Source organism: Corylus avellana, chromosome ca11 (assembly GCF_901000735.1).
Source record: "Corylus avellana chromosome ca11, CavTom2PMs-1.0".
Taxonomy (NCBI): domain Eukaryota; kingdom Viridiplantae; phylum Streptophyta; class Magnoliopsida; order Fagales; family Betulaceae; genus Corylus; species Corylus avellana.
This window is the reverse complement of record NC_081551.1, coordinates 20,673,286-20,697,764: the sequence shown is the minus strand read 5'-3', so window position 1 is coordinate 20,697,764 and position 24,479 is coordinate 20,673,286. Positions and strand designations below refer to the sequence as shown.

The following is a 24,479-nucleotide window of genomic DNA, read 5'->3' as shown; positions in this document are numbered from 1 at the left end:
TAAGTAATGTTCTTTTCAAATACATTTCTTATTTGATTATCGATTCTTTTTCTATAACATTTAAATATTATTTATTTTTATTTTTTTTAACCCAAACACCAAAAAAAAAAAAAAAAAAAGATACAAATAATAAAGAGAGAAAAACACATGAAATACAACGAGAAATGCTAAGAGTGCCGAAATAATGTAGAGCTTCTTCATTGGTACTCCATAGCATTTTTCTCAATTAATTATTTATATACTTTCCAATGAATAAGTTTCATATTATTTTGGTACCCATCCCTTGCTAAAAGATTTTTTTTTATTTTTTTTGCCAAACCCTTGGTAAAAGATTTGGTACCACTAGTATTTCTCTTAAGTTAAATACAAAACGCATTTGGTTTAGAGAATCAGATGGACACATTTTTTAAGCTTTTGATTAGCCATTTTACATGCAACCCTAAAATACAACAACCACAATGAGTGCTCTAAGGCAGCTCCTCGGGTTCTCATCGGCATCTCCAGAAACCTCATCTGCCTAACCAAACAGAATGGTTACACATACTTTCATCATGAAATTGGTTGCGTTCTTATAAATACGCATTGAGAAATGTAAGGGAGCACAAAAAAAAAGCGAAGTTGCTAGAAATAGCATGATTGAGGCCTTCTTCACAACTTTCCTACTTCGTTCCTGTATCCTCATCGGAGAGTGGATTCTCAACTTCACTCTCACTACTGAAACCATCATTACTGAAAAATGAAGGCCTTGGTCTGGCTGAATCAGAATTTTGAGAGAGGTCATACTTGACAAATTTGATTTTCTTCTGTTCACCACTTCTCCCTACTGTCCGTTTTCTTCCACCATTTTCCGTTGACTTCATTGTGTGGGCAGCAGCTACAAATGCAGTGCTCATTGATTCGTTCATCTTATCCTCATCTGCATCTTCATCTTCCCCCTTATTATCAATGTAAAAGAGAATATCATCATCCACTTTTTTGCCCTCCAACTTAGATGAAGGCTGTTCAAAGTCTGCTTTGGAAATATCAAGAACTAATTTGGTACGCCATTTTGAAATGCTATCATCAAGTACTCTTATTCCTCGATCCTCAAGGTTTAGTAGCCACTCTGGAGAATGAGATCATTCAAAATTAAAATTTTGATTTACAAGTTGGTCATAACTATAGAGTGCATTTGTTGTGAATACCAGGGACCAAAAGAATATTAGAGCTACTCACTAATAAGAGCTTTAGGTGAAGATCCATTTGATAGATTCGCTTTTTCCGACAACCCAATCTGGCCGGTGACCCATTTAATAATTTGGGAAGGTAAATGTGAACCGGCGAAGGCCTTTACGTAAGAGATAGCTCTCATCTGATCCCCAAATTTCCTGCAGCAAGGCCAATATTGGATGAGACTTTTGCACTTGAGGTTTCATTAGAATTTCAACATCACTCATTCTTTAGTACCTGAAAAATTCTACAGCCTCATGTGTAATAATCAATCTCACCATGGCAAGACATTTCATGCGCTCAGCAGGTACATAAATTGCTCTCTCAGGACTTAGAAAAGAATACTCTACCAATATGACAGCATCATAGAGGACTTTTCTTAACAAAACTTCATCTTCAGAACTCTGCATAGACATATTTGCATGGGATGCTCTTTAGAATAAGGACCATCTTCAAGATATAGATGCTTACTTCCATGATGAAATGAGAAATGTTTTCCTAATAAACGTACTCTGCAACTAAAAGCTCAACATTCCAAGAAGTATATGCCCAAGAAATAATTGGAAACCCTTTACAAATATAGAAAATGCATAGAAGCTCAAAATAAACTCCATGACTTCAACGATTCTGCTAAAACTGATATTTTCCTCCAAAGTAGCGAACTTGTGGTATTGATTAAATCTAATAATAAAGGACAAGATCCCAAGAAAGATTGGCTATGCTCTGAGGAAAAGAAAAACTAATCAACTCACATCACTGGTTTCATCTACTCAAGTTCCTATTAGTTTAGAATGTAGAACCACTTAAACAATTTTGCATACATAGTTTGACAAGTGTACTGCACTCACATTCGCGGAAGCACCTAGGAAGCGAGAAAACATACCGATTATAGGGAATACATATTAACAGATTAAGCAATCAAAAGAAAGACATGCTAACCAGTAGGGAAGTCACAGGTAAAACCGCCTCCAGCAGCATTCGGACAAGGGTCTCTGTTCGACAAATAAACCAGGATGAAAGCACATCAAAGTTGAAATCAGACAAAATCATATTGTAACAGGACATGCTAAATTATTTCATCAACAATCCAGTTAAAGGAACATCATAAAACTCAATGTATACGAATAAGAAAAACAGTATATAAACATTTTTTTTTTTTTTTTTGATAAGTAATAAAAACAGTATATAAACATATACAATAAGAATCTTGTTGTGCATTTTCCAAATATTTAGCCAAAAAAAGCATAAAAATAAACACTACTAACCGAAAAAGTAAAAGTTCCCCAAGCCAGTAATTGAACCAACAGCCCAACTCCTCAGCTCCTTCTCCAACTCTTCCCTCACAATCCCTGCACGGAATCTCAAGCACAGTTCCAACAGAAACACCTCTGCAATGACAACTCCAGCCAAGTGACCAACACCACATCCTCCTACGCTAAGCCTTTCACAAACGTCACCGCTCACAAGCGGCAAGAAAGACTCTACTCCGCCATTCGAATCGATCCAAATGCGAACTAAATCCGCAAAAGGAGTTATCATATTCGAACCACATTGCTCACCATCATCTTTACAGCAACACACATTCATGTACCCAAGAATGGCTTCCACCAAAGATTTAGCCTCCCTCATTGCCTTCCTCTCCCTCTTCAAAGCCGAGTCCTTTCCAAGTAACTCAACCACCACCCTGTACACCTCGAACACCACCGGAGCGAGCAATGCTATGCTCTTCGAAGCACCACACGAAACAGAACACGCCGATACCAATTGAAACAGGTCCTTTGAGGCAGAAATCCGATCCAAAAGGTCATCTTTCGGTAAATTCCGGCTACGGAAGGTTAATCCGGCGTAGACCCAGATAGATTCGAGAGATGGGTCGTGCTGGGTTTGCATTAATTCGCGGAATACATGAATGAAATGTGAGAAATTGGGGGCTTCTTTGTGGGTTTCGGCTAAGAGGTTTCGTATTGACTCGTTTAACTTGAGCTCGTAGTTTTTGCCTGTAATGGGACAGTTAGGGCTTTGTTCAGTTGTGGAATTTGTGGGTTCGATTAGAGTTAAAGCCATGGCGCTTGTTGTGAGGATTGAATGGGAGTGAATTAGAGAGAGGAGCCAATGCAGAAAGCAAAAACCCTTATAGGCATGACAGTGGGTGAGAACGCAATTGATTAGGGTTTAAGGGCCGAAAGACGAAAGTAATTGTAGCGGCGAGCTCAAAGTTTCGGTAGCGACATCATTGGCAGTAATTACAAAAAATTATTTTTTTACGTCGACATATTTAATTGATTAAAGTGACTACTATCGCCTCAATAACTCTCAAAGCACCTATAACATTCCTATTAAACTATTCAATTCAAAGTTAAATTTTGAAGAGAAAATTTATTTTTTCTAATTTGGAAAATCACTTTTAAAATAAATTAAACATTAAATTCTCATCTCTTTTCTACTTTAGTTAAATATTATTTTTAATTTTTATTTTATTCTTGGTAAATGAAAGAGAAATAAAATAAATGAATATATATAAGCTTAAAAAATAAATAACTTTTTATTTTTTTCTCTTAATATTTGGAGTCTTGTTGATTAAAATTAAATTTGAAATAGAGTAAATAGCTCATTAAATGGAATTTTTTTTATGAGTTTTCTTAATTTTTTTCAAAAAAAAACCAAATTTAAAGAGCTCAGTAAAAATACTTTTACCCCTTGCAAAAAAAAAAAGTCATTTTAGGGCCAAAGTATGTGTAATTTTTTTTTTAACTGAACATCTATTTCTCAAAAATATCTATATTATGTATGTTCTTTAAATAAATTAACTATTCTGAAGGGGTAGCTCAATACCATGCATCATAAATTGAAGGTCATTAGTTCGAATTATTTTTCCCCTTTCTTTCCTTTTTTTTTTTTTTTTTTTTTTTTTTTTTTTTTGACATGGCCGCACAAAAGGGGAGAGAGATTTGAATTAGTGACCTCAACTTTATTAAGTGTAGTTCCAGCCGATTGAGCTATCTCTTGGGGACTCCTAATTATTTCCTATGTGTGGACCGATAAAAAAGAGCTTTTTTTTATTTTATTTTTTTGACATGTTCACACAAGGGAAGGTGGAGGGAGAAATCGAATTAATAACTTCCGCTTGAACTACCCATTGGGGACAAAAAAAAAAGAGCTAATTTCTATCCTATGCAAACATGTCAAAATAAATAAATAAATTAACAAAATACCAAATCTTTGTCCAAAAGCATTTATATACGCTAATTTTTGTAATATATATATATAGTTTTTTTGAAGTTATATCTTAAAGTGAATAATCTATCCCGTCAATATATCTTAAAGTGAATAAAATTATTAAAAAATGAAATTATATTTAAAATCCTTAGGTAAACGCGCTATTATTAAAAACTCCCTGTGTATTTTTTTTTTTGAAATTTAGTCCCTGCGTCACTCGAAACTACTAGAAAACTCCCTATCGTCAATTTTTGTTAACTTCCGTTAGTCTACTTAAAACTCACCGTTTTATCTAATTAAAATATTATTTTTTTATTAATTTAATTTTTTTTTTTTATAAAAAAAAAGATGTGGGGTGTGTATGGGGTGGTGGTAAACCACCGCCATGAGGTGGCTCCATGACGGGTGGCTTCATAAACTTTCAAAGGGGTCGCCGAACCCTGCTAAAGAGATGGCGTGGAGTGAAAAGGTGGCTCATTGCGAAGTAGATTAGTTTGGTGTACTAATCGGGAATTGGCCATAAACCACCAGGGGGTGAGTTCAGCTACACCCACAGGGTGAAACTGACGCCCAGCAGGAGACAGTGGGGGTGGGCTGAGGTGGCCGCCACCCTTGGCCTGCTATTTTTTTTTTTTTTTAAGATTGAATTTTTAAATTAAATTAATAAAAAAATAATATTTTAATCAGATAAAACGGTGAGTTTTGAGTAGACTAACGGAAGTTAACAAAAATTGACGGTAGAGAGTTTTCTAGTAGTTTCGAGTGACCCAGGGACTAAATTTCAAAAAAAAAATACCCAGAGAGTTTTTAATAATAACGCGTTTACCTAAGGATTTTAGATATAATTTCCCTTAATTATATAAAGTTTTTTTTTATATATATATATATTAATTATATAAAGATATATAAATTTTGACGTGGTTATTATAAAATAAACACGTGTTATCTCGCACCCTATTGGTCGAAAGCAAGGGACCCACTGTACTCCGCTCTAAGTAGCCAATCAGAAACAAAGAAACAGCAAAACGTTAATTTCTCTCCATTTTTTTTTTTAAAAAAAAAAAATTATGTTTTTCTTGTAGATACGGAGCAATAACATAAACACAGAGTGAGAGAGAGAGAGAGTGCATATTGTTTGCAGGATCAGAATTTTGGTGCCTCACCAAACGATAAAATTTTGGTGAAAACTCTATTAAAAAGATCAAATTGGGTGTGTTGGCATCTCTTTAACAAATTTTGTTCACCAACTGTTTGTTGAAAGTTCTTGTTTTCTTTGAATTCTGGAGACTTTTTGTTAATGGCGACAACGAAGTCTCTGCTTTTCGTTCTAGTGTCTGTGCTGCTAGTCTCAGCGTGGATACCAGTCTCTCGTTGTTCCAAGAAGCCCCTGATGGGTGCCAGAAAGGAAGATATTCCGCACATCAAATGCCAGGTCTGTGAGAAGCTCGCAGCTCAGCTGTACGACCAGGTTCAGAAGAAGCAAGCTGAGATCTCTCCCAAGAAGGTTTGTTTTTTTTTAAAAAAAAAAAATTTGTCATCTGGGTTTGCCAGTTATTCATTTCAATACGAGTGTTTGAGAAGTGAATTTGTGGGTTTTGTTTATTCTGTGGAATTTGATTCTGGTTTTGGTGTATCGTTTGTATTGGGGGTCAGATCTCAGAGTATCAAATAATTGAGATGGCGGAGAATGTTTGTAATCTGAAGAAAGCTGAAGCGGATTGGATTTTACGGATAGATATAGTGGAACAAGGGGATAAGTTAGAGGTAAGAAAGAATTTATTATCTGGGTTGTTTTTGGTGCTGTTTGATGAATTGGTTGTTTGAAATTGGGTTTTTACTTTGGGTTTTATCAGTGATTGTTTGGATCTTTGTGGACCTGGTTTGGCAAGAATGTGTTTTAAATGGAACTAATAGGGGTTGGTACTTTGGTAGGATTGTGCATGACATTTTCTTTATGATAAGCCCAGATTGCATTGGTGCATTTCTACTTCTTTTATGGGCAATCTGAATGCATAATTTTGATTTTCAATGCCTTGAATTGCTAACTCATTTAAGTTTCATCTGGTTTCAGCTGGTGGAACAAGACTCTGAAGGACAATGCAATTCAGAGTGTAAGACAATTGAGCGGGCTTGCCAAGAAGTGAGATTTTGTCACTTGATCTGTATATTATTTGATGTCTTGCTCTGGTTGCTATTATGTAACTCTATGTGGCAAAGATGTCTACCATTTTTTTTTTTTTTTTTTTGAGTTAATTATCTATCTAGAATATGGACAAAACTGGCGTTTTTCAATTTCATTTTCTATCTGTATTGACTGAGAGTTGCGAATGGTATAAGATAGGTCCTATGTTCAATCTGGTAGAATCTTTGGCACCAAGTTGTTTGCCCCTGGGTCTTGGCACTGGGTTGTTAGGCCTCAGTTTCAGATACTACCGAGAAATGTTCATCAATCTTTTAATTTATTGCATTAATCTACCCTCTGAAGATTCTCTTTAATTTTTAGTCCTTACAAATGATTTTATTAACCTCAATTCCAGATGTGTTATAATCCTATCCCTACTTGTGGAATTTGCAGGTCTTGGGGTATTCTGATACTGATGTTGCTGAATTTCTATATAAATCCAAGCCTAATATTGATTCATTGGTTAGCTTTCTATGTAAGGACCTTACTAAAGCATGCAGTACCAAGCCACCTCCAGTTCCCAAGGTAACTGCATTCTGAACTGGTACTCTTAGGTCATTTCTTTATGCATAATACATAGCTCTCCGTGGACCATTTTTCATTGAATAATGTGAAATAGATCAAGATTTGTTGACTTGAAGCTTTAGGAGAAAAACAAAATTGCAGATTGTCTTGGAATCTAATGTATATATTAATTTAGTCTGGATGATTCCGGTACTTAACCAATTTACTTTTCACAATTTTTACATATGCTTGCCAATATATTGGGCATGGCAATACTGCCCTTGATTTAATTCCTATATATTCGTGAAGGCTTTTCATTGAGCTACAACTAATTCCTAGATACATTTTCAGTCTTAGCATTAAATATCTGGTCTAAACACCTCAAGAAGAATTATTGTGAAAGAGGATGAGAACTTTCTGGTGAAAATGGTTTCCATTATGATGCTTTTGTACTCCCTGAAAAAAAATGATGCTAGAGTCCTAAATAATGAAGTCCTCCATAGACAGATCATATCTTCTGCGTAGAAATCAATCACTGAACATTTTATATTCCCTTCTTCCCAGATTTTGCTATAAACCGCTAAATAGCTTTGCATCATTAACATATAACTATACACTTTTCATATAACTTAATTGTACCATATATGAACAAGTTCATTGTGTCCAAAGTTATATTACTTGGATAAGTGGATGTCTTGCATTTATGTCAAGACCCTCTCCCTGTCATTAGATATTTCAAATAGTTGGCTATCACATAGTGTGACATTGACAATGAGATAATTGGTTTTGCACAATTGATCAAAGAACTAGAGGGTTAAATTTGTACAGCACTAAATTATCTTCTATCTGTTGCACAGGATAGGACCCCTGGAGAACTTTTTGTGCCCAAGTCAGCTAAAGAGGCTGAAATGGAAAAGTTAATGAAATCTATGGAGGTGATTATTTATTATTGCCTTAGAGCTTATGCTTTCTTTATTTGTTGATTTGGGCCATGTTGGATTTGGCCTTTATTCTGCTTCTCTGTGCTTCAGGGTATGCCAGGAGCACCCGGCATGAAAATGTACTCCAGAGACGATTTGATGAACATGAAAAATTTTGGTGATGGAGGTGACGATGATGAAGACGAGGATGATGATGAGGCACAATTCCCGTCAAAATTGGTACTGTGACAATCTCATCTTTGATTATATAGTTTCTATAAGAATGTATTGTGCTTATCGTTAAAGAATCCATTCAAACAGGGAGATGTTCTGAGGAAGAAAGAGAGTACAAAGGGCGATTGGAGACAGAAGATGACCGAAGGGATCGCAAATGTGAGGGACTCGTTAAAGAAACACGCATACAAAGTCTCCAACCGGGTAAGGCAGTGGTGGAGAAGAAAGAAGGCAGCAGGTTCAAAGAATTTGAAGGCCAGCAAATCAGAACTTTAGCTCCCCACTAATCACAAACATTGCAGGAGAAGTGAGGATCTGCTTGTTTACGCTCGTTGTATCATTATCTTTTGTTAGGCAATACAAAAACACAAATTTTGATAGTAGGAAAGAGTACAATAAATGCTTATCCTGTGGAACTTTTTTGTTTTATTTTCCTTTTTGCAATCAGGCTTGTTAATGTATACAAGAGCAGAATTGCCACTGGATAAAAAACTTTAGACAATGCTGTTCACTTATTGGTTGAAATGTTTTTTTTAACACGACATGATAGTAAAATTAGTTAAATTTGAAGTTTTGTTAATGCTTTTAACAAAAAACACTTTTTTGTACTTCTAAAATAACTTTGTCAAGCGAGTCCTGTGTTTTTTTAACTTTGTCAAGCGAGTTCTGTTTAGCCTATAGGCTAAACAGAAATTCAATTAGCCACAGGCAACCTATCATTGATAAAAGAGCTTCATAATGATTTACTAGATTCCAAGCAGAAAATGATGAACACAATAAAGAACAAATTGCTAGAGAAACATCGAATATAAATTAAATTCAAAATTTTTAGCATTACAAATCAATATTATCCCTTGAAGTCGTAAGAAATGATAATCTGATATTACAGATAACTTGCAGTTTCTTCAAAACCAACCCGCAATTCATTCTTCACGCACTAATTGTAGGCAGCTTTTAAATAGTGGGTGAGCAACAATAATCGAAAGCATCGGCAACACAAAACTTAGCGCATCTTGTAGTACTGAATTCTTGAGACCGAGCAGCGCCGACCATTCAATGTATATTTGAGCATTATATCGACATCACGGGGATTTTTCTTGTTTTGATCCACAGTCATGCTCCCAAATAATGTTTCACCTTCGCATATGGTAAGCACATCTTCCAGGTACAGGACTGTTTGCTTCCAATGAGTAGCCTTTGATCTAGGCCCTGCATGATATTCCAATCAGAAACATATTAATTAACAGTTCACCAAGCCTGTATGGCTGAAACCTGGAGAAACCTGGTTTTTGGTCCAAACACCTTGCATATAATCATAGTAAAGACAAGCACAGACAAAGCAATGCAAACAAGATGTCCCAAAAAGCTAGACCATAGGTTTTTACACTTGGTTTTCACTTCAGAGTGATGCAGTGAAGGTTGAAAGAGCACTTATAAGATACCAACTAATGACACCAAGACAGTCCAGAAAGCGACACAAGTTAAACTACAACCTCAGCTGATGGCCTTCCAATCTAGAAAAGGCCCCATGGATATTGATTTGATTGACTCGATCAATTCACAGATTTGGCAGAATACCATAGTCAGATATGGAGTTTATAAACCTAGCTTATGGGGGCATTAGCAAATGCAAGAATACAACATGTTAAACCTTGGGCATAAAGAAATGCCTTTTCCTTTAAACAATATACAGTTTAAATAATAACATGTACCAGTCCACAACAAAACTTAATCCAGACAATAAAATTACCAAAAGAGAAGCACGTAAAGAGCAAAGAAACAAACCTGTGGAGAAGCCGGTCAACTTATGACACTTGCTAAATGTTACATCAAAATAGGCTACAAGAGCATGGATGTAATCATCACGTTCTGCCACAAGCTTGAAAGGAGCGGTGAAGGAAGCATCCCCAGGAGCCATCTTGGAGATATCCATTATCTGAATGAAGAGAAGCAAATGAACTTACATTAGCCAAAAAGCAAAGTAACCGCTTCATAAGGACCAATCAGAAAGGAAAAATGAAAAGCAAACTAAATCTACCATCAAACAATATCTAGTATTATTTCATATGTTTTTGCATCAGCGTGCCCCTGTAATTCCCACCTTAAGTAGCTCACAGTTCGTAACAATTTGATTCTGATCAACCGTGTCAACAAGGGGCTCCATCAAGGCTTGCTTCTTGATGCAGCTCATGTCAAAGCCATATACATTATTCCAAACTGGAGAATGAAATTGGCAAGGGGAAAAAGTAAGAACAAGGAAATTACACTGCACCATCATGTTGTAGTTGGAAAAAACTTAGCACTTCATATTCCCATAACAGCAACAGAGTGAATTAACAGGCTCCTATACTATCCAGACAAAAAAATGGATACTAAACCAATAGCATCTTGCTATTGTATATGCAAAACGTCAATAGTCTTACATTCAATCTTGTCATCTTTGTACTCTGCATCCTCGATGGCTGTCAAGTAGAGAGAAGTTTTGTCAGGTAGCACAACTCCATCCTCAGCCTGGATAAATGAAAAGGAAAATTAACACTATTGATTTAAACAAACTATAGCATAGTTTAATAACAACACATACCAAACCATTGCACCATGAAAGTAGAAAAAATAATCACTAAATACCAAATTACAGCACAACAAAACACAACCATGGAAGTGAGCATATGAACACAAAAACAGCAATACAAGGAATTAAAGTAATCTTACAATTAAATTAATTGAGTGTTCTGAACCTATGTTTACAGCCCACATGATAGCCTAGTACACCAAGGCAAAAATAACTTGGAAACCTTAGGTATGAAGAAAGCAACCTTTCAGGAACCGATTGCATATTTTTCCCTGGAAGTTGACCACTATGAAGTATGAGAATACAAGATTAATCCACTCACAACTCTCTCCATCATAGTTCTCCATCCACAACTCTATGAATGATATAAATCTATAGGAGCCCAAAGTTCCCACCATTCAACAGAAGTTCCAATTCCAAGGCCACAACAATCTGAAGCTTCCAACATTTACTTCATTATAAAATGCATATTATATGTAACAGAAAACAATTATGTCGATCTGAAGGATAGTAACAGATATAGATTTGAACTTGTCAAAAAGCATTCCAAAAAAATAAGGAACAGGTCTAACATTAAGGCAACATATAATTGTTAATGTTATGGACATTTTTATGAAGTCAAATATTAGACTGACATATCTCCCTACATCTGCAGTATAATATGATTATTGTTGGAATTAATAAAGCCACAGGCATAAGATTCGCCAGTTTTAGATCTACTAGAAATAGAGGAAATTTGGAATGTAAATGACAGCGGCAACTTACAAGCCATTTATCACGTGCATAAAGGACTGTATTCAGCATATTCTCAAACAATAAAAAGTAACCCATCCATTCTGAAATAATTATATCCACTTTAGCCACTGGAAGCTCAATTTCTTCAACTTTTCCCTTCAAAACCGTTATAACTGTAACAACAAATGATGAATGAGTAAATAAAGCTGCAGCCATCAAAGCAAATACTGAGAGAAAGAAAGTAACATGTCAAAACCAATAACATCACCATTAGAATATCCGTTAGCTTCAACAATCTCCTTTGCCATGTCAGCCATATGGGAGCATTCAACCTTTGAACGCAAAATTTGTAAAGTAAGTACAATATGTAGCCAACGTGACCAAACTACATGGTAAAATAAGAAGAGACAAAACATTTTCCTACAAATTGATTGATCTTAAACAAAAGAAAAAATGAAAAACATACTGCATAAACATGTTTTGCCCCAGCTCTGGCACAAAATAGGGACAAAATTCCTGTCCCAGCTCCCACATCAAGAACCACCTTGTCCTTGTATAGAAACTTATTTTGATAAATAACGTTTTGATATGTCTTAGTTCTCACAACATCTTTCAACATTTCCTGCAATGTAAGGAGGGTCACAAAAATAATCAAAGATATTAGCAACACAATGTCACTACAACAAAATCTAACACTAACACTACCCTGCATCCAGGTTGTGTCAACTTACTTCATGAATACCTGAAAATACACACAAAAAAACTATTCAATTTCAAAACTTGATAGTCAATTAAGTACTCTCCACCATATAAACATACATGCATTAATGCTTCATAACTTGCTGTAAAGAAAACAAAAAACTTCCACTTAACCAATCCAAACAAACTTTCTACATTAGTTGATTCAAAGCTTTAAACTATCCACAAAACCATGACAACCCAAAATCATAAAGAGATTAAAAAAAAAAAAAAAAAAACATTCTTTTCCACAAACAGTTACAAAGGCTTTACTTCGAAGCATTCACTTTTCCCCTATTCTTTTCCCCAGTTTTGTCGGAAAGCAAAGGTAAGGTTTGTATCGAGGCTTACCGAAGTGAGAGTAGGAATCGAAGTAATAGTCGGCGCTGGTCTTATCATCGCCGTCGAGAAGCGAGTCGTCGTCGGGCTCGCACATGGACTCGTCGTGGGTAGAGCACTCGGTGGTCTCTTCGGGGTCCTCGAAGCGAATCTTGGCGTCGTGGAGCTGGTGCGAGTTGTTGAAGCTGCTCGAGCTCTGATTGGTGTCGTTGTTGCTGTTCTTGCGGCGACCCATTTGAGAGCGAAAATTAGGGCTTTTGCCTTATGGCCTTTGCTTGTGGGGTTTATGGCTTTTTTTTACGCTGCTTTGCCTGCGCAGCTGAGCTTTGTATGCGTGTGTGAGAAAGAGAAAGAGAGCCTCTTTCCGCGGGTTTAAATAGTGGGAGTTGTTTTTTGGTTTTTAAGTCCTTTGGTGAAGAAATCATACGGTGTCGTTTTGGTTTGCACATTATAGTTGCCGACTTGCTGCCCTACCCAATATCACCGACGGTAATATGCTTTCTCCCTTTTTTTTTTTTTAAGGATTTGGATTAGGTGTGGTGTAAAAAAAACAGTGATTTAGTTTTTTTTTGAACGGTTCAAATCTTATAAGAAAAAGAGAGAGAAAAAAAAGAATTAAATATGAACCGTTACAAAAATTACCTTATTTAAGCTGAACCCTATTTAAAAAAAAAAACAATGCCAATAAATAGAAAGGGTGGCTTAGGTGGGTGATGGGGTGGCCAAACCACCCATTCAACCACTTCCAAACCGGCTATTAGAAGTGGCTGAATCATTTTCATGGCCAAGGGCAAAATCAAGATTTTTCATCTGAAGCGGCCAAAGTAGAAATGATGAGTCAAACCTATTTGTTATAGAGGACAAGCCTAGTTTTTAAGTCTTAAAAATACATATATATTTAATTTAATAACAAACTTGGAAGATAAGAGGCCGAGCCTAATTTTTAAACCTAATTGCTAATTTCTTGTTACAATTGATCAACCATCCATTTGAAATAAACGATCCAAATAAAATATATTGCACAATACAATTCGTTACGTATTGCACCATATCTCAATACCCTAAGCCTTTCAAGGGATGAGTTCCCTCTTAAGGAATTGTAGCTGTAATATCAATAATTTCGGGGAACAAAATTGTTTGAATTGAATTAGGTTAACTTTTAAGAAAAATAAAAACCCAAAGTAAGTAAAAGGGTAGTCAAAGCATACCTTTGACGTGGTCGGCCACCCCCTTGAAGTTGGATCCTTAGAGGAATTTCTGTTGTTTTAGTTGTGTTTTTCGAGATCTTGTTCTCAAAATTTGAAGAACAAAAAATGAAAAAGTTGTAACGACTTAAAAAGTCACCTATAGATGTCTCATGTCCAATCATTTTTGATGATACTTTCTCTATATTATCATGATTTTAATGCTGAGAGTGAGAGGTATCCTGACCGTCCATATTCAATAATTGGAGCCAAAACTCTGGATTCATTGGACAATCAAAATTAAGTTCTATCAAATTCCTAGCCCAAGGAATCCATCCAGCTGTAGCATATCATAATGTTCACTCCAAGAATAGAAACACAAAGCAAAAAAAAAAAAAATTCACATTATAAAAGCACAAAATCTATGACAGCAGAAGTCAGCCTCATGGAGAGCACATTATCAGGGGCAGCAACTGTTAAACCTGCTCTCTACCATTTTCTAAATAAATAGAGGTCTTGTCAATCGGCCATGGTGCCCCCGCCATCACTGCTTCGATCTCCGATATTTTCCGGGGACACTTCGTCATATTCTTGCACCCACCGGCAGAGACATGCTGCAAAAAAAAAAAAAAAGGAACAATATAAAACGCTAAAATAATCAGTAACTTGAGAAAATCTACTAATTCTGCATTTCCAATATATCAAAAATTAAAATGGGAAAACCATATCTGTGCCGTATACGGTGAGACCGAAAGCATAACCAATATTATTATGTAGATATAAATGTCAAGGAAAGAAAATTATTTAATCTAGTTTCAGGTGTAAAGGAATGGTTCAGTAAGAAGTACCACGTCACTTTCAATTCGAACTCCACCGAAACCTTTAAATCTGCCAATTACTTCCTGATTGAAGAATCTTGCAGTGTTTGAACTTTCCATGGCTGGAAGCAACAAAGCATCAATGAAGTAGCATCCAGGCTCGACTGTAATCACCTACATAAACAGGCCCCACAAAAATGGAACAATGATTATTCTCATATATTTTCTGTAGCATATATTAAGGATCTGGCAAACTATACAGACATATCACAGAAAGGCCCATGTACAGAAATCAAGCAGTTGAGCAAACCATAGTAGATAACTGCAACATCAATTTATATTTAGTCTCAAAGTACTCCTTCAGGCGCCAAAGGAAAAACTAATTAGTAATTAAATGAAAGAATCCAATTGAACACTGCAGAATAAAAGAAAACGAATTCCTTCCAAAGAATAAGCAAGACATGACCAAACATTTCTATGCATTTCCACTCCATAGCATTAGGAGTTTACGAGTCTAAACAGAATATGACCCTTATGATAAAGCATATACAAAGGCAGTTAAATAAATCATAGATGATAATAGCAATTATGTATCCCTGACAAACATGCTTGGCACGTGATTTGATATTAATGTAAATATTTCAGTTTCAACTTCCCTTCAAATAAGTTAACCCTAAGAAGTTAGAACTTCTCTTACCAAATACAAGATAGAACAATATATAAAAGTCCAACACAGATTTTCCATCAGATTCTGATTTTGACCAATGAAATAAATCTAAATGAAAACATGGTAACAAAAAATATGAAGGAAATCAAACAACTTCATAGTTATCAAACGCAACACATGCTTTTTAACCTGGGTCATGGATTTCAGAAAACAGAATCTCCAACAAATATGATTTGATTCTGTTACCAAAAAGGAAAAGAAAAAAGGACAATTCCATCTACTGAAAAATTCATTACTAACCATTCCCTCCTGGAGCTCTCTAATTGTCCGCAAGGCCCTCAATCCAGGTTCTTTTCGTCTCTCCATTCCCTGCAAAAAATGCCATGTTTCCAAGTGATCAAGGAAAATATAATACGAAACATATATGATATGCACAGTTCTCAATCATTATAAATTAAAACAAGAAATAGAAACTAAAAGGCAAAAGCAGAAATATTACTCACAAGACCTTTAAGTAGCCCCCAGGATCATGTGTGTCAATACCAAGTAAATGCCCTAGCCCATGAGGCATGAAAACAGCACCCAATCGTTCAGTCATCATATCGTCCACATTGCTAGAACCAATGACCACAACTAAACATGAATCAAAAACTTCCCTTCTAATAAGAATAAGAAGTTGCAAGTAACTGAGGATACATTATTGAGAAAATAGATGTTACCCAACAATGATGGATCCTTTCTTCAATGACTCAAGGATAACTTTCTCTGCTAATCTGCAATTTTTTTTTTAAATAAAAAAAGATAATGTAAGATGCAGAATTGCATGCACAGGAAACGATTTAGGCATCTGGAACCAGGATCTAGGGAATATAGAGATATATTATGACTACGTTTTTCTATTTAATGAAGAATGTAGCTAACCTTGATAAAACAAATAGCTTTTTCTCTTAAGAAATGAAATTGTAAATAGAATAAAAGTAATGCTTGTACACCAACACTTCTAGAAGATGATGTCCAGTTTCCAGAACACCAAATCAGACCATGATGATCGATATTACATTGGAATCTTTACATTCAATAAGCAAAAGCTTCTTCGACATTTGTTGGCTACCATACTTTGTTTAGGCTTTGATTGCACAAGGATTGTTCTTTTTTTTTTCCCTTTTTTTTTTTTTTTTCTGTAATTCAACATAAGGTTCTCCACACATTCTAATGAACAAAATAAAACCACTCCATTTCAATGCTTTCATATATGAGGTAGTTTTTCCTTGTTGTTCCCTAAAGAGGACATCCCATCCCTCGTGTAATTTTCCTTGGTGAACCTTATAACACACACAGAAAGACATTGTAATTATTCTAACAGAAATATCAGTTCCACACTTACATGTGCATATCAACCCAGTTTACTCCAGGTTTCATTGAAGATATGACAGCATTGTGTGCTTCAAGGACAGCCTGCGAAAAATGATAATTGAATACACAGTCTGAAGAATGAAAAATGCCAGAAGGCAGTCAACCCAAATAATAGGTATGCACATTTTTGTTTGGGATGCGTTTGTTACAGCAATTAAGTCCAAATACTTAGGTTGATACTGCTCTCAAAGTAAAGCACATACATTATATATGAGTGACTGATCACCAGTAAACTTCCCATTCACCTGCACAGAAAATTTAAATCAATGAGATTTTCTAATAAAAGGGGAAGATCAAACAACTAGGTTTTGTTCCTAGTAGCATAAGGAGCATTTTCTACTTCTATACTATCTATTACTTCTCACTATTTAGATGACCTTGAACATAAATCTGCATCACAAGTATACTCTTCTACTCCAGAAATCCCCATCAAATCAGGACTCTAATTTAACACCCTTTCCAAGATTCCAATGGATTTCTTAATGAAAGGATCATTGTGATTACACCTAAAATCAGAAGAAGTCAAACAATAAAAGTATGTATGATGATGGTTGTGATGATGACAATGATAAGATGATATGGCCAGTCATCATTGTTAGACTAAGAATAAAAAGATGAATGATGATAGTTTTTTTTTTTTTTTTGATTAGTAAAAAAGATGAATGATGATAGTTGTAATGATGATGATCTGATCAATCTAAGAACACAATCAAAGAAGGACCTAAGCAAAAAGGAAAAAAGAGAAGCCACATTCAATTGGGTAAGACATTAGAGGGGACCTTTAAAAAGTTTATTAACAGTGCGACTCAAAAAGTTAAGGCCCATACGTAAAAAATAATATCTAACTTTAACGTTGCAAGCAAAAAGGTCAAACTCACAGGAAATGAACAAGTTATGTCAGACCCATAAAAATGGTATTCAGCCCCCATATCAAGCAATGCCATATCTCCATCTTCCAAGGTCTGCACAAAGGAGATTACAAGGGTTTGAAAACTCCAAAAAATCACTTCTGCCAGTTAAGGAAATTTAATTAGACAACTTGAATTCTGAAACTCCAAAGAATAAAGACCTCCGGCATTAAGCAATTAAGCATAGTTTATGCATTAACACAATATAAAAAGTTCTATAATGTATCAAGTCTAAAAGCATTAAATCTACCATACCTTGTCATTTGGAGCCGCTGCATGCCCATAGTGGAGCACAGCACTGTGTAATAAAACAATATATCCGTTAGCAAGCATTTCTATGATGGATGTAAAATTCTATATCAATACATCTCTACTCATAATTTACTTTTCCATTTACACAACAGTAAGAATCTTTCAAAAAAAAAAAAAAAACTCAATATGTTTGCCAGCTAGTCTACAAAAGTTCATAATAATATGTACAAACTCTGGTTCAATCTGTACTAAAGCAAAACCAGTAAAAAAATATTGGACAATCATAGGGCATGTCTGCATTTCAAAAAGATCAGATATTATAACCAAAATTCAAATTCAGAAAACACAATTTTCATCCGTTTGTATTTTATTATTTTTTCTGCAATAATGATAAGTTATGTCCCTAACGAGCATGCACCAAGGTTTCAGTAATGCGCAGAAGAGCATTTAGCATCACATGCATAGAAAATAAACCTTGAGAACTACAGAAACACTCACCTATTATCACCAGTAGCACAAATACAAGTGTATGAACAGTGCCTACAGCCACCATACATGTAGGTGTGGTGAAGAAACATGCTTTCCAACTGATACTCTTTCATTCCCACTGTAGTTTTTCTCATAACCTAATTAGAATGTAAAATAGCAACAAGTACATCAATTTATCTCTACAAGCATTCCCAAGATGACTCTACAGGAAAGATGAACAACAAAACACCTATCAAGAAAGAGCTTTCTCTTTGCTCTTTCCATCATTTAAGTTATGGCTGTGACAGCAAACAATGCATTTCACTAAAATAGCAACAAACTGATAGCAAATTGGTGCTTTGACCCCTTTACTAGACTACTTCAGAATCATGAATGGCATACGGAACAAGACATTAAAGAGTAGAATCATATTCTTTGTTCTATAGTCAATTGAAGGTAGACTATTTATATAACCATGTTTAGCAAATAAGAAATTTTGGAAATAGTTACCTCAACATGAGCTTCAGAGCTTATATCATTGGCATATTGGATAAGGGCAAGCTCTAGCTCCGACTTCAAAACACGGCATTCAGTCAGAATAGGATGCAAAGTTGTCAAATCCGTCTCAAACTTATCCATACCCTAAACAGAGATTCAAAAAATGGAAGAAGAGGAAAACATTATTAACAATAGTTATTCTGATCTAAGAATATGGAAGTTTTCCATTTAAAATGCATCTGAACCATGAAAAATTGTTGACAAATATCATGTTATTAGATGCATCATTAAGTTCAGGATCTACTTATTGCTAATGCACTAATGCTATCAGTACAGAAATATTTAAAAAATGTAGTGAAACTTGAGAACTTAGTAACCCACTACTCTATTCTGAAGGTATAAAGAAGTTATTTGTGAAGAGAAAGCAAGTGCGAGATGTAAGGACCTCAAACTCTGCTGGTTCTGCATATTTATTGCTGTCAGTGTTAAGCCCATGTAATAGAAACAAGGGTTTTCCAGATCCTTGGAAATGGTCATGCAAAACCCCAGCAATCTCATCAGTGTAGTATACCACGCTAACCAGGTATCTTTCCTGCAAAAGAGCGTAATCATGAGCTGAAAAATGTACAAGGCACACTCTTCAAACTACAAATCACTTTAATCACCTTGAAGTAGGATAACGGCTTTATTTCTCCCAACCAAACAGCATAGTCTGCAGATAACCGAGGAATGAACAGGATAGATTCTCCAGTCGCAATGTCCTTCACGGAAAAAATGATGGCAAATTAATTCTATAATCTGCCAACTAAGTATCCTACACTACGTAGATGATTTGATCAATTAAACACACAAGCATGCATTTAAAAAAATAAAATAAAAATAAAACCAAATTTTAAAATTTTGGGCATGCTATTAACAACATATTTTTGGTGATTTCTGATTCAGAAACTAAATCAAAATAATACTATCATTGTTCCATTAATGGCAGTGGTGATTGGATCCTTATTGCTACTTTTGCTTGGAATTCATTGAGATTAACAGTGGAGATAACTCTGAAGGCAGTTCTCAAACTAATAATAAACCAGAACAAAGAAACGTGCTGTAGACGCAATTTACTTACTATAGCTCCATAGAATCCAGGTTCTCTGACTCCAAACAAGTAAGCAAAGTAACTCTCCTGCCTATAAATGCAATAACACATCGATTATCAATAGTAAAATCCATTTGATGCCGATAGTTTTCTAAGAGACAAAATAACACATCGATTATTCAAATGTAAATTGCAACATGAAAGAAAAAAAAAAAAAAAAAAGATTCAAATAGAAGTTCAATCATAAACAATTCACGAATTTCCTAAAAACCAGAATCGAAATATTGAAAGAAATGAGAAAGAGAGATCAAGTACCTGAAGAGTTCGATGTGGTCAGTATCGTGGCGCGTTTGTTCCTCGCCTCCCTGAAAACCGAATTAGCAAAAAATTAAATTAAATTAAATTTCAAATTTCAAATTTCAAAACCTCGTGTGTGTGTATATATATATATATGTAGACACAGAGAGAGAGAGTACCTGAAGGAAAACAAAGCCGTGGAGAGGACGAGAGGAATCGGTGAGGTGGTGGCGGAGAGAGTTGAGGAGCTTTTGCCGGTTGGCGACGTGGAGTTCCATTGGCACATGGGGAGGAGAGGGCGATGACGAAGCCATGGAGATGGCTTCACTCGATTCCGAGAGTGATGTTGATCCTCTTTCCCTATTCAATCATATTCTTCTTCCATAGCAAAAGCTAAAATTATTTCCAAACTAATCGTCGTCGGAGGGTGAATCGTATAGAATTCAAAGTTCCAAAACGAATTAGAGAGAAATTCGGATTCGGGTCGATGAAAATTAGAGGAGAAATGATTGTATTTAGGGTAAATTATATTTTGTGCCCAAACTACTACCTTATTTGTACTTGTGCCCTCAAATTATGACTCATATAACTCTTTCTTCCCAACTATCGTTTTGTTTCGAGTTACATCCTGAGTTAGATTCAAATTATGACTCACTATAACTCGTTCTTCCAAACTATCAATTTATTTTGAGTTACATCTTAAGTTAGATTTGACCGTTAATATTGACCTAAGCAACACATGACATGAGTCAGTTTCATGACAAATTTACCCTTGTTGAAATGAAATCCACCATCTAGAGTTACTTGACAAAACACAAAATTTAGTAGATAAAAAATACCTCATCTCTTAGAACTTTCACATCCGCCTCAGCAAAAGCTTAGTTAAATTTAGCTAAAATATTACTTTTTTTCTATTTTAATTATCAACATTTTTAAAGTACCTACATCCGACTCAGTATTTTAATTATTAACTTCTAATATTTTATTTCGAATTTATTATTTTTTAATTTTTATGTAGTTCTATGAGAGAGAAGAGAGAAGCTTAAATGATTTTTAATAGAGGAGAGAAGTTGTTGAGTATCGTAGCTCTTTAGCAAACTCTTAGCTAGTTTGCTGAGCCAGATGGAGAGTGATTTTAACACTTTGGTTCAACAAAATAACTAAATGGGAATGCTCTAAGATAGCAATTTAGATGAAGTTAGCAATAGAGCACGGCTACTCCTCCCCTAAGAGAGAGGATGGCCACGCAGTCACACGTTCCCAATAAAGAGGATAGTCGCACAGCCACCCTTGCCACAATAAAGGCAAGTAATGCATGAAAAAAACCAATATTTATTATTTAACCCTGTCAACAAATTAAAATCATATCAACAAAATCACCCATTTCTCATACACACAAGAAAATCAATCATTTTTTGTTATTACGTTTCTATGTTCAAACGGAAACTAAGGCAGACAAAGAAGCGAACAAAAAACTCATTGTTTCGATAGGCTTGAGAGAAGAAAAAGGAGTACTTGTATAACATAAAAATATATATTTAGTAGACTGCAATACGAGTCATTGAGTCTCATAGCAATAAACTTTACTACATGCGTTAACTTTTATCATTATGATTTTCACTATTACAACGTCAACTTTTGCCCTTCCTTTACTACATACACACAACGGTGGGCCTTACTTGGCCTGTTTTATGGGAGCTTGGTATACGGTTGTTGATGATTGTGTTATTCTGTATGGGCTATGTCTGCAAATGCTCCGAAGTTTAGGCTTGTAAGCTCTATGAGCTCGATACAAGACTCCAGCTCCAATTCGAAAGGTTTTGTTCTTTTTTTCTTTTCTTTTTTCTTTTTCTTCTTCTCTATTTTTTTTTTTTTTTTGGTTTTAAATAGCTTTTAGAATAGAGAAATCCCACACCACTAGGGTTGGGACTAGAATTTTAAGTAAAGAGAATTTTTTTTTTTTTTTTAAAGGGTAAAAAATTAATTTTAGAGGATTTATATTACAAACCTAAATATTAAGTTCATAACGAGATTGTTCAAGTAAGATTTTAGAGGAACCTAGACGTGCTTTAAAAATAAGTTTAAAAATAAACTTATTCTTATGATTCTATTACCACTAGAACAATCTTTAATTTTCTATTTCAATTGAATATTTTACACGTTTGGCGTCCCTTAACTATCATTCAATCACTTATCTACGGCTAAGTATTAGTATGATGATTTGTGACTTGTGTTGTATCTTTGGTATTTTTGTTTGATACTAGGAAGATGTGTATATCAGTATATTCCTTGTCAATTCATTACATCATTAATCAGTTAACTTCGTAAAATGGCCAAGTGTAGCTTTGTGGTGTGATTTGAAGTCAAAATGGAACTTCTCAAACTCTTGACAAGCCATGCTCCTTGCTTATATTTGGATTTGGACCATGTCTTAATTGTTATATATATATTTTGGTTGGATTATTGCCTCTTTGGAAAGAGCATATTTAGATGGTGACTCTTGGAAGAGTGGGTTGCCAATACCTGCAAAATGCTTATGGTTTTAGTTCAGTCTTCCATTTAAAATTTAATTTCCTTTTCAAATCCAAGAAAAGCAACTAAGTAGGTCCAATTCAGTAAAGCTCTTGTTGTTGCTCCAATGGACTTGTCCCACAAGGCTTCTTCTACAATCTATGTGCGCTAATGGGATCAAAGCAAAACTATTTGCTGTATACCTCTGATACGTTTTAACAACTCTTCTTTTATTTTATTTTAAAGAGACTGAATTGAAGTAAGTCGCTTAAAATACACAATGTCAACCAACGTAAAATGGGTGTCATGAAGAGTATAGCATTACTCTGTTAAACAGTTTTCACATGCCTTAATTTATATTAAGTCATCCCTACTCTAACACTTTGACCGAGCAAGGATTCTCTCTATTTCAAATTAAATTGATAGTATATAATGGTGTATACAATTTCACATTAATTATTTTTGTCTAAAAAGTGTCAATATTGACTTTAAAATTTTGACCGTTTAGCTCAAAGTGGGAACCATTTACGTCAAAGTGGAAATAAGTTCATTTTCATTTTCACGGTCAAAATTTAAAATTGGTACATTTTAGGTGTTTTTAATTCCAAATATGAATTGAAAACAACATTTTGCCCCCCACCCAAAAAAAAAAAAAAAAAAAAAAGGAAGCCTCATGGCTAGCGGCCCGGTTGGGTTATTGTCCGGCCGCCTTGGTGATGAGATAACTAACTACCGTGGATGTCCAATGGCCAACCACCTCGGCCGTTGGTTTCAAAACAAGTGCAGCACAGTGGCAAACCTTAGTGTATTTGAGAGGTGGTTTTTTTTTTAAAATAAAAAAAAAAAAAAAAAAAAACGTTAGCAAATATGACCTAAGTCTTACATTAGGTGGTGATCATAATTAATCAATATATATATATATATATATAATGTCAAAATCTCACTTGGAGACTCAAATATTTACCCTTTAATTATGATCTAGTGAAGATGGTGGTCAATCCATCTATTTATTTATCTCCCCCCAACAAATCAAAATTATTCTATATATATATATATATATAGTGTTGGCATTTATCATTGTTGTCCAATCAGGTTTGGCAGGCCAGGGAGAAGATGCAATATTCACACTTCTTTCTGCTATGGAAAGGTCTCTGTCGAATTTTATTTAATTTTTATTTGTAAATAATCTAATTTTTTTTTTTTTTTTTAATTAAGACATGAAAATGGTGCAGCCATGTGTTTGAATTTACGAGGTGCCGTCTGGTTGTCTGAAGCCTGATATTATTGAAACAACATTTTACATGATATTCAACCAATTTCATGATCAGTTCCAACTTCCAACGTAAACTTATATATAATATATGTAATTCGATCGATGATTGGAACGCTGAGCGAGCGTGCGTGCGTGCTCGATCGCCTGGTTGTCGAGGAGCTGGATTATATATGCATAATATTATTAACTAATACCTCAATAAGAAAAGTGAATAAATAAATAAATACAAAGAATTCGAGTGGACAAGACAAATAGAAAATCATGCATGGTCTCTTTTATAATGTTGTGGGTAAAGCAATCCCATCTCTCAGCCTGTGTGGACGTTCTTGGATCACAATTTAGGCAGTGCAAGAAGCTATTATTCCAAGTATTAATTATTAATTATTAATTATAAAACCAATAATGAAAATGTATTTATTTATTTTATACATATTTAGACAATAATCTTCCA

At 34.9% G+C, this 24,479-nt stretch overlaps 4 protein-coding genes across 5 annotated transcripts; 1 reads left to right on the top strand and 3 right to left on the bottom strand.

Moving 5' to 3' along the window:
- Positions 1-321: 321 nt before the first annotated feature.
- On the bottom strand, positions 322-3,341 carry LOC132165721 (uncharacterized). The gene is made up of 5 exons (XM_059576393.1): positions 2,475-3,341; positions 2,149-2,201; positions 1,447-1,613; positions 1,216-1,367; positions 322-1,105 (listed from the first exon to the last, which is right to left on the bottom strand). The coding sequence occupies exons 1-5, from the start codon at positions 3,271-3,273 to the stop codon at positions 660-662; spliced, it is 1,617 nt and encodes a 538-aa protein (XP_059432376.1). The 5' UTR covers positions 3,274-3,341; the 3' UTR covers positions 322-659.
- Positions 3,342-5,533: 2,192 nt separating this feature from the next.
- On the top strand, positions 5,534-8,780 carry LOC132166097 (uncharacterized). The gene is made up of 7 exons (XM_059576856.1): positions 5,534-5,929; positions 6,079-6,189; positions 6,497-6,565; positions 7,001-7,132; positions 7,969-8,046; positions 8,143-8,271; positions 8,353-8,780. Exons 1-7 carry the CDS (start codon positions 5,723-5,725, stop codon positions 8,539-8,541), a joined length of 915 nt encoding a protein of 304 aa, XP_059432839.1. The 5' UTR covers positions 5,534-5,722; the 3' UTR covers positions 8,542-8,780.
- Positions 8,781-9,057: 277 nt separating this feature from the next.
- LOC132165573 (probable protein arginine N-methyltransferase 1) lies at positions 9,058-12,995 on the bottom strand. Of its 2 annotated transcripts, XM_059576198.1 has the most exons (9): positions 12,662-12,995; positions 12,304-12,314; positions 12,039-12,194; positions 11,841-11,904; positions 11,603-11,745; positions 10,689-10,776; positions 10,367-10,482; positions 10,051-10,201; positions 9,058-9,474 (listed from the first exon to the last, which is right to left on the bottom strand). In XM_059576198.1, the coding sequence occupies exons 1-9, from the start codon at positions 12,882-12,884 to the stop codon at positions 9,269-9,271; spliced, it is 1,158 nt and encodes a 385-aa protein (XP_059432181.1). In that variant the 5' UTR covers positions 12,885-12,995; the 3' UTR covers positions 9,058-9,268. The 2 variants fall into 2 exon arrangements, with proteins under 2 accessions (XP_059432181.1, XP_059432182.1); XM_059576199.1 differs by lacking the exon at positions 12,304-12,314 and having other exon boundaries at positions 12,662-12,793.
- A 1,051-nt stretch (positions 12,996-14,046) lies between these two features.
- On the bottom strand, positions 14,047-20,715 carry LOC132166591 (uncharacterized). The gene is made up of 16 exons (XM_059577439.1): positions 20,424-20,715; positions 20,263-20,312; positions 19,978-20,038; positions 19,523-19,618; positions 19,303-19,449; positions 18,870-19,001; positions 18,390-18,517; positions 17,895-17,937; positions 17,610-17,693; positions 16,935-16,976; positions 16,703-16,773; positions 16,038-16,091; positions 15,827-15,932; positions 15,619-15,687; positions 14,682-14,825; positions 14,047-14,447 (listed from the first exon to the last, which is right to left on the bottom strand). The coding sequence occupies exons 1-16, from the start codon at positions 20,556-20,558 to the stop codon at positions 14,310-14,312; spliced, it is 1,500 nt and encodes a 499-aa protein (XP_059433422.1). The 5' UTR covers positions 20,559-20,715; the 3' UTR covers positions 14,047-14,309.
- Between the last annotated feature and the right edge of the window lie 3,764 nt (positions 20,716-24,479).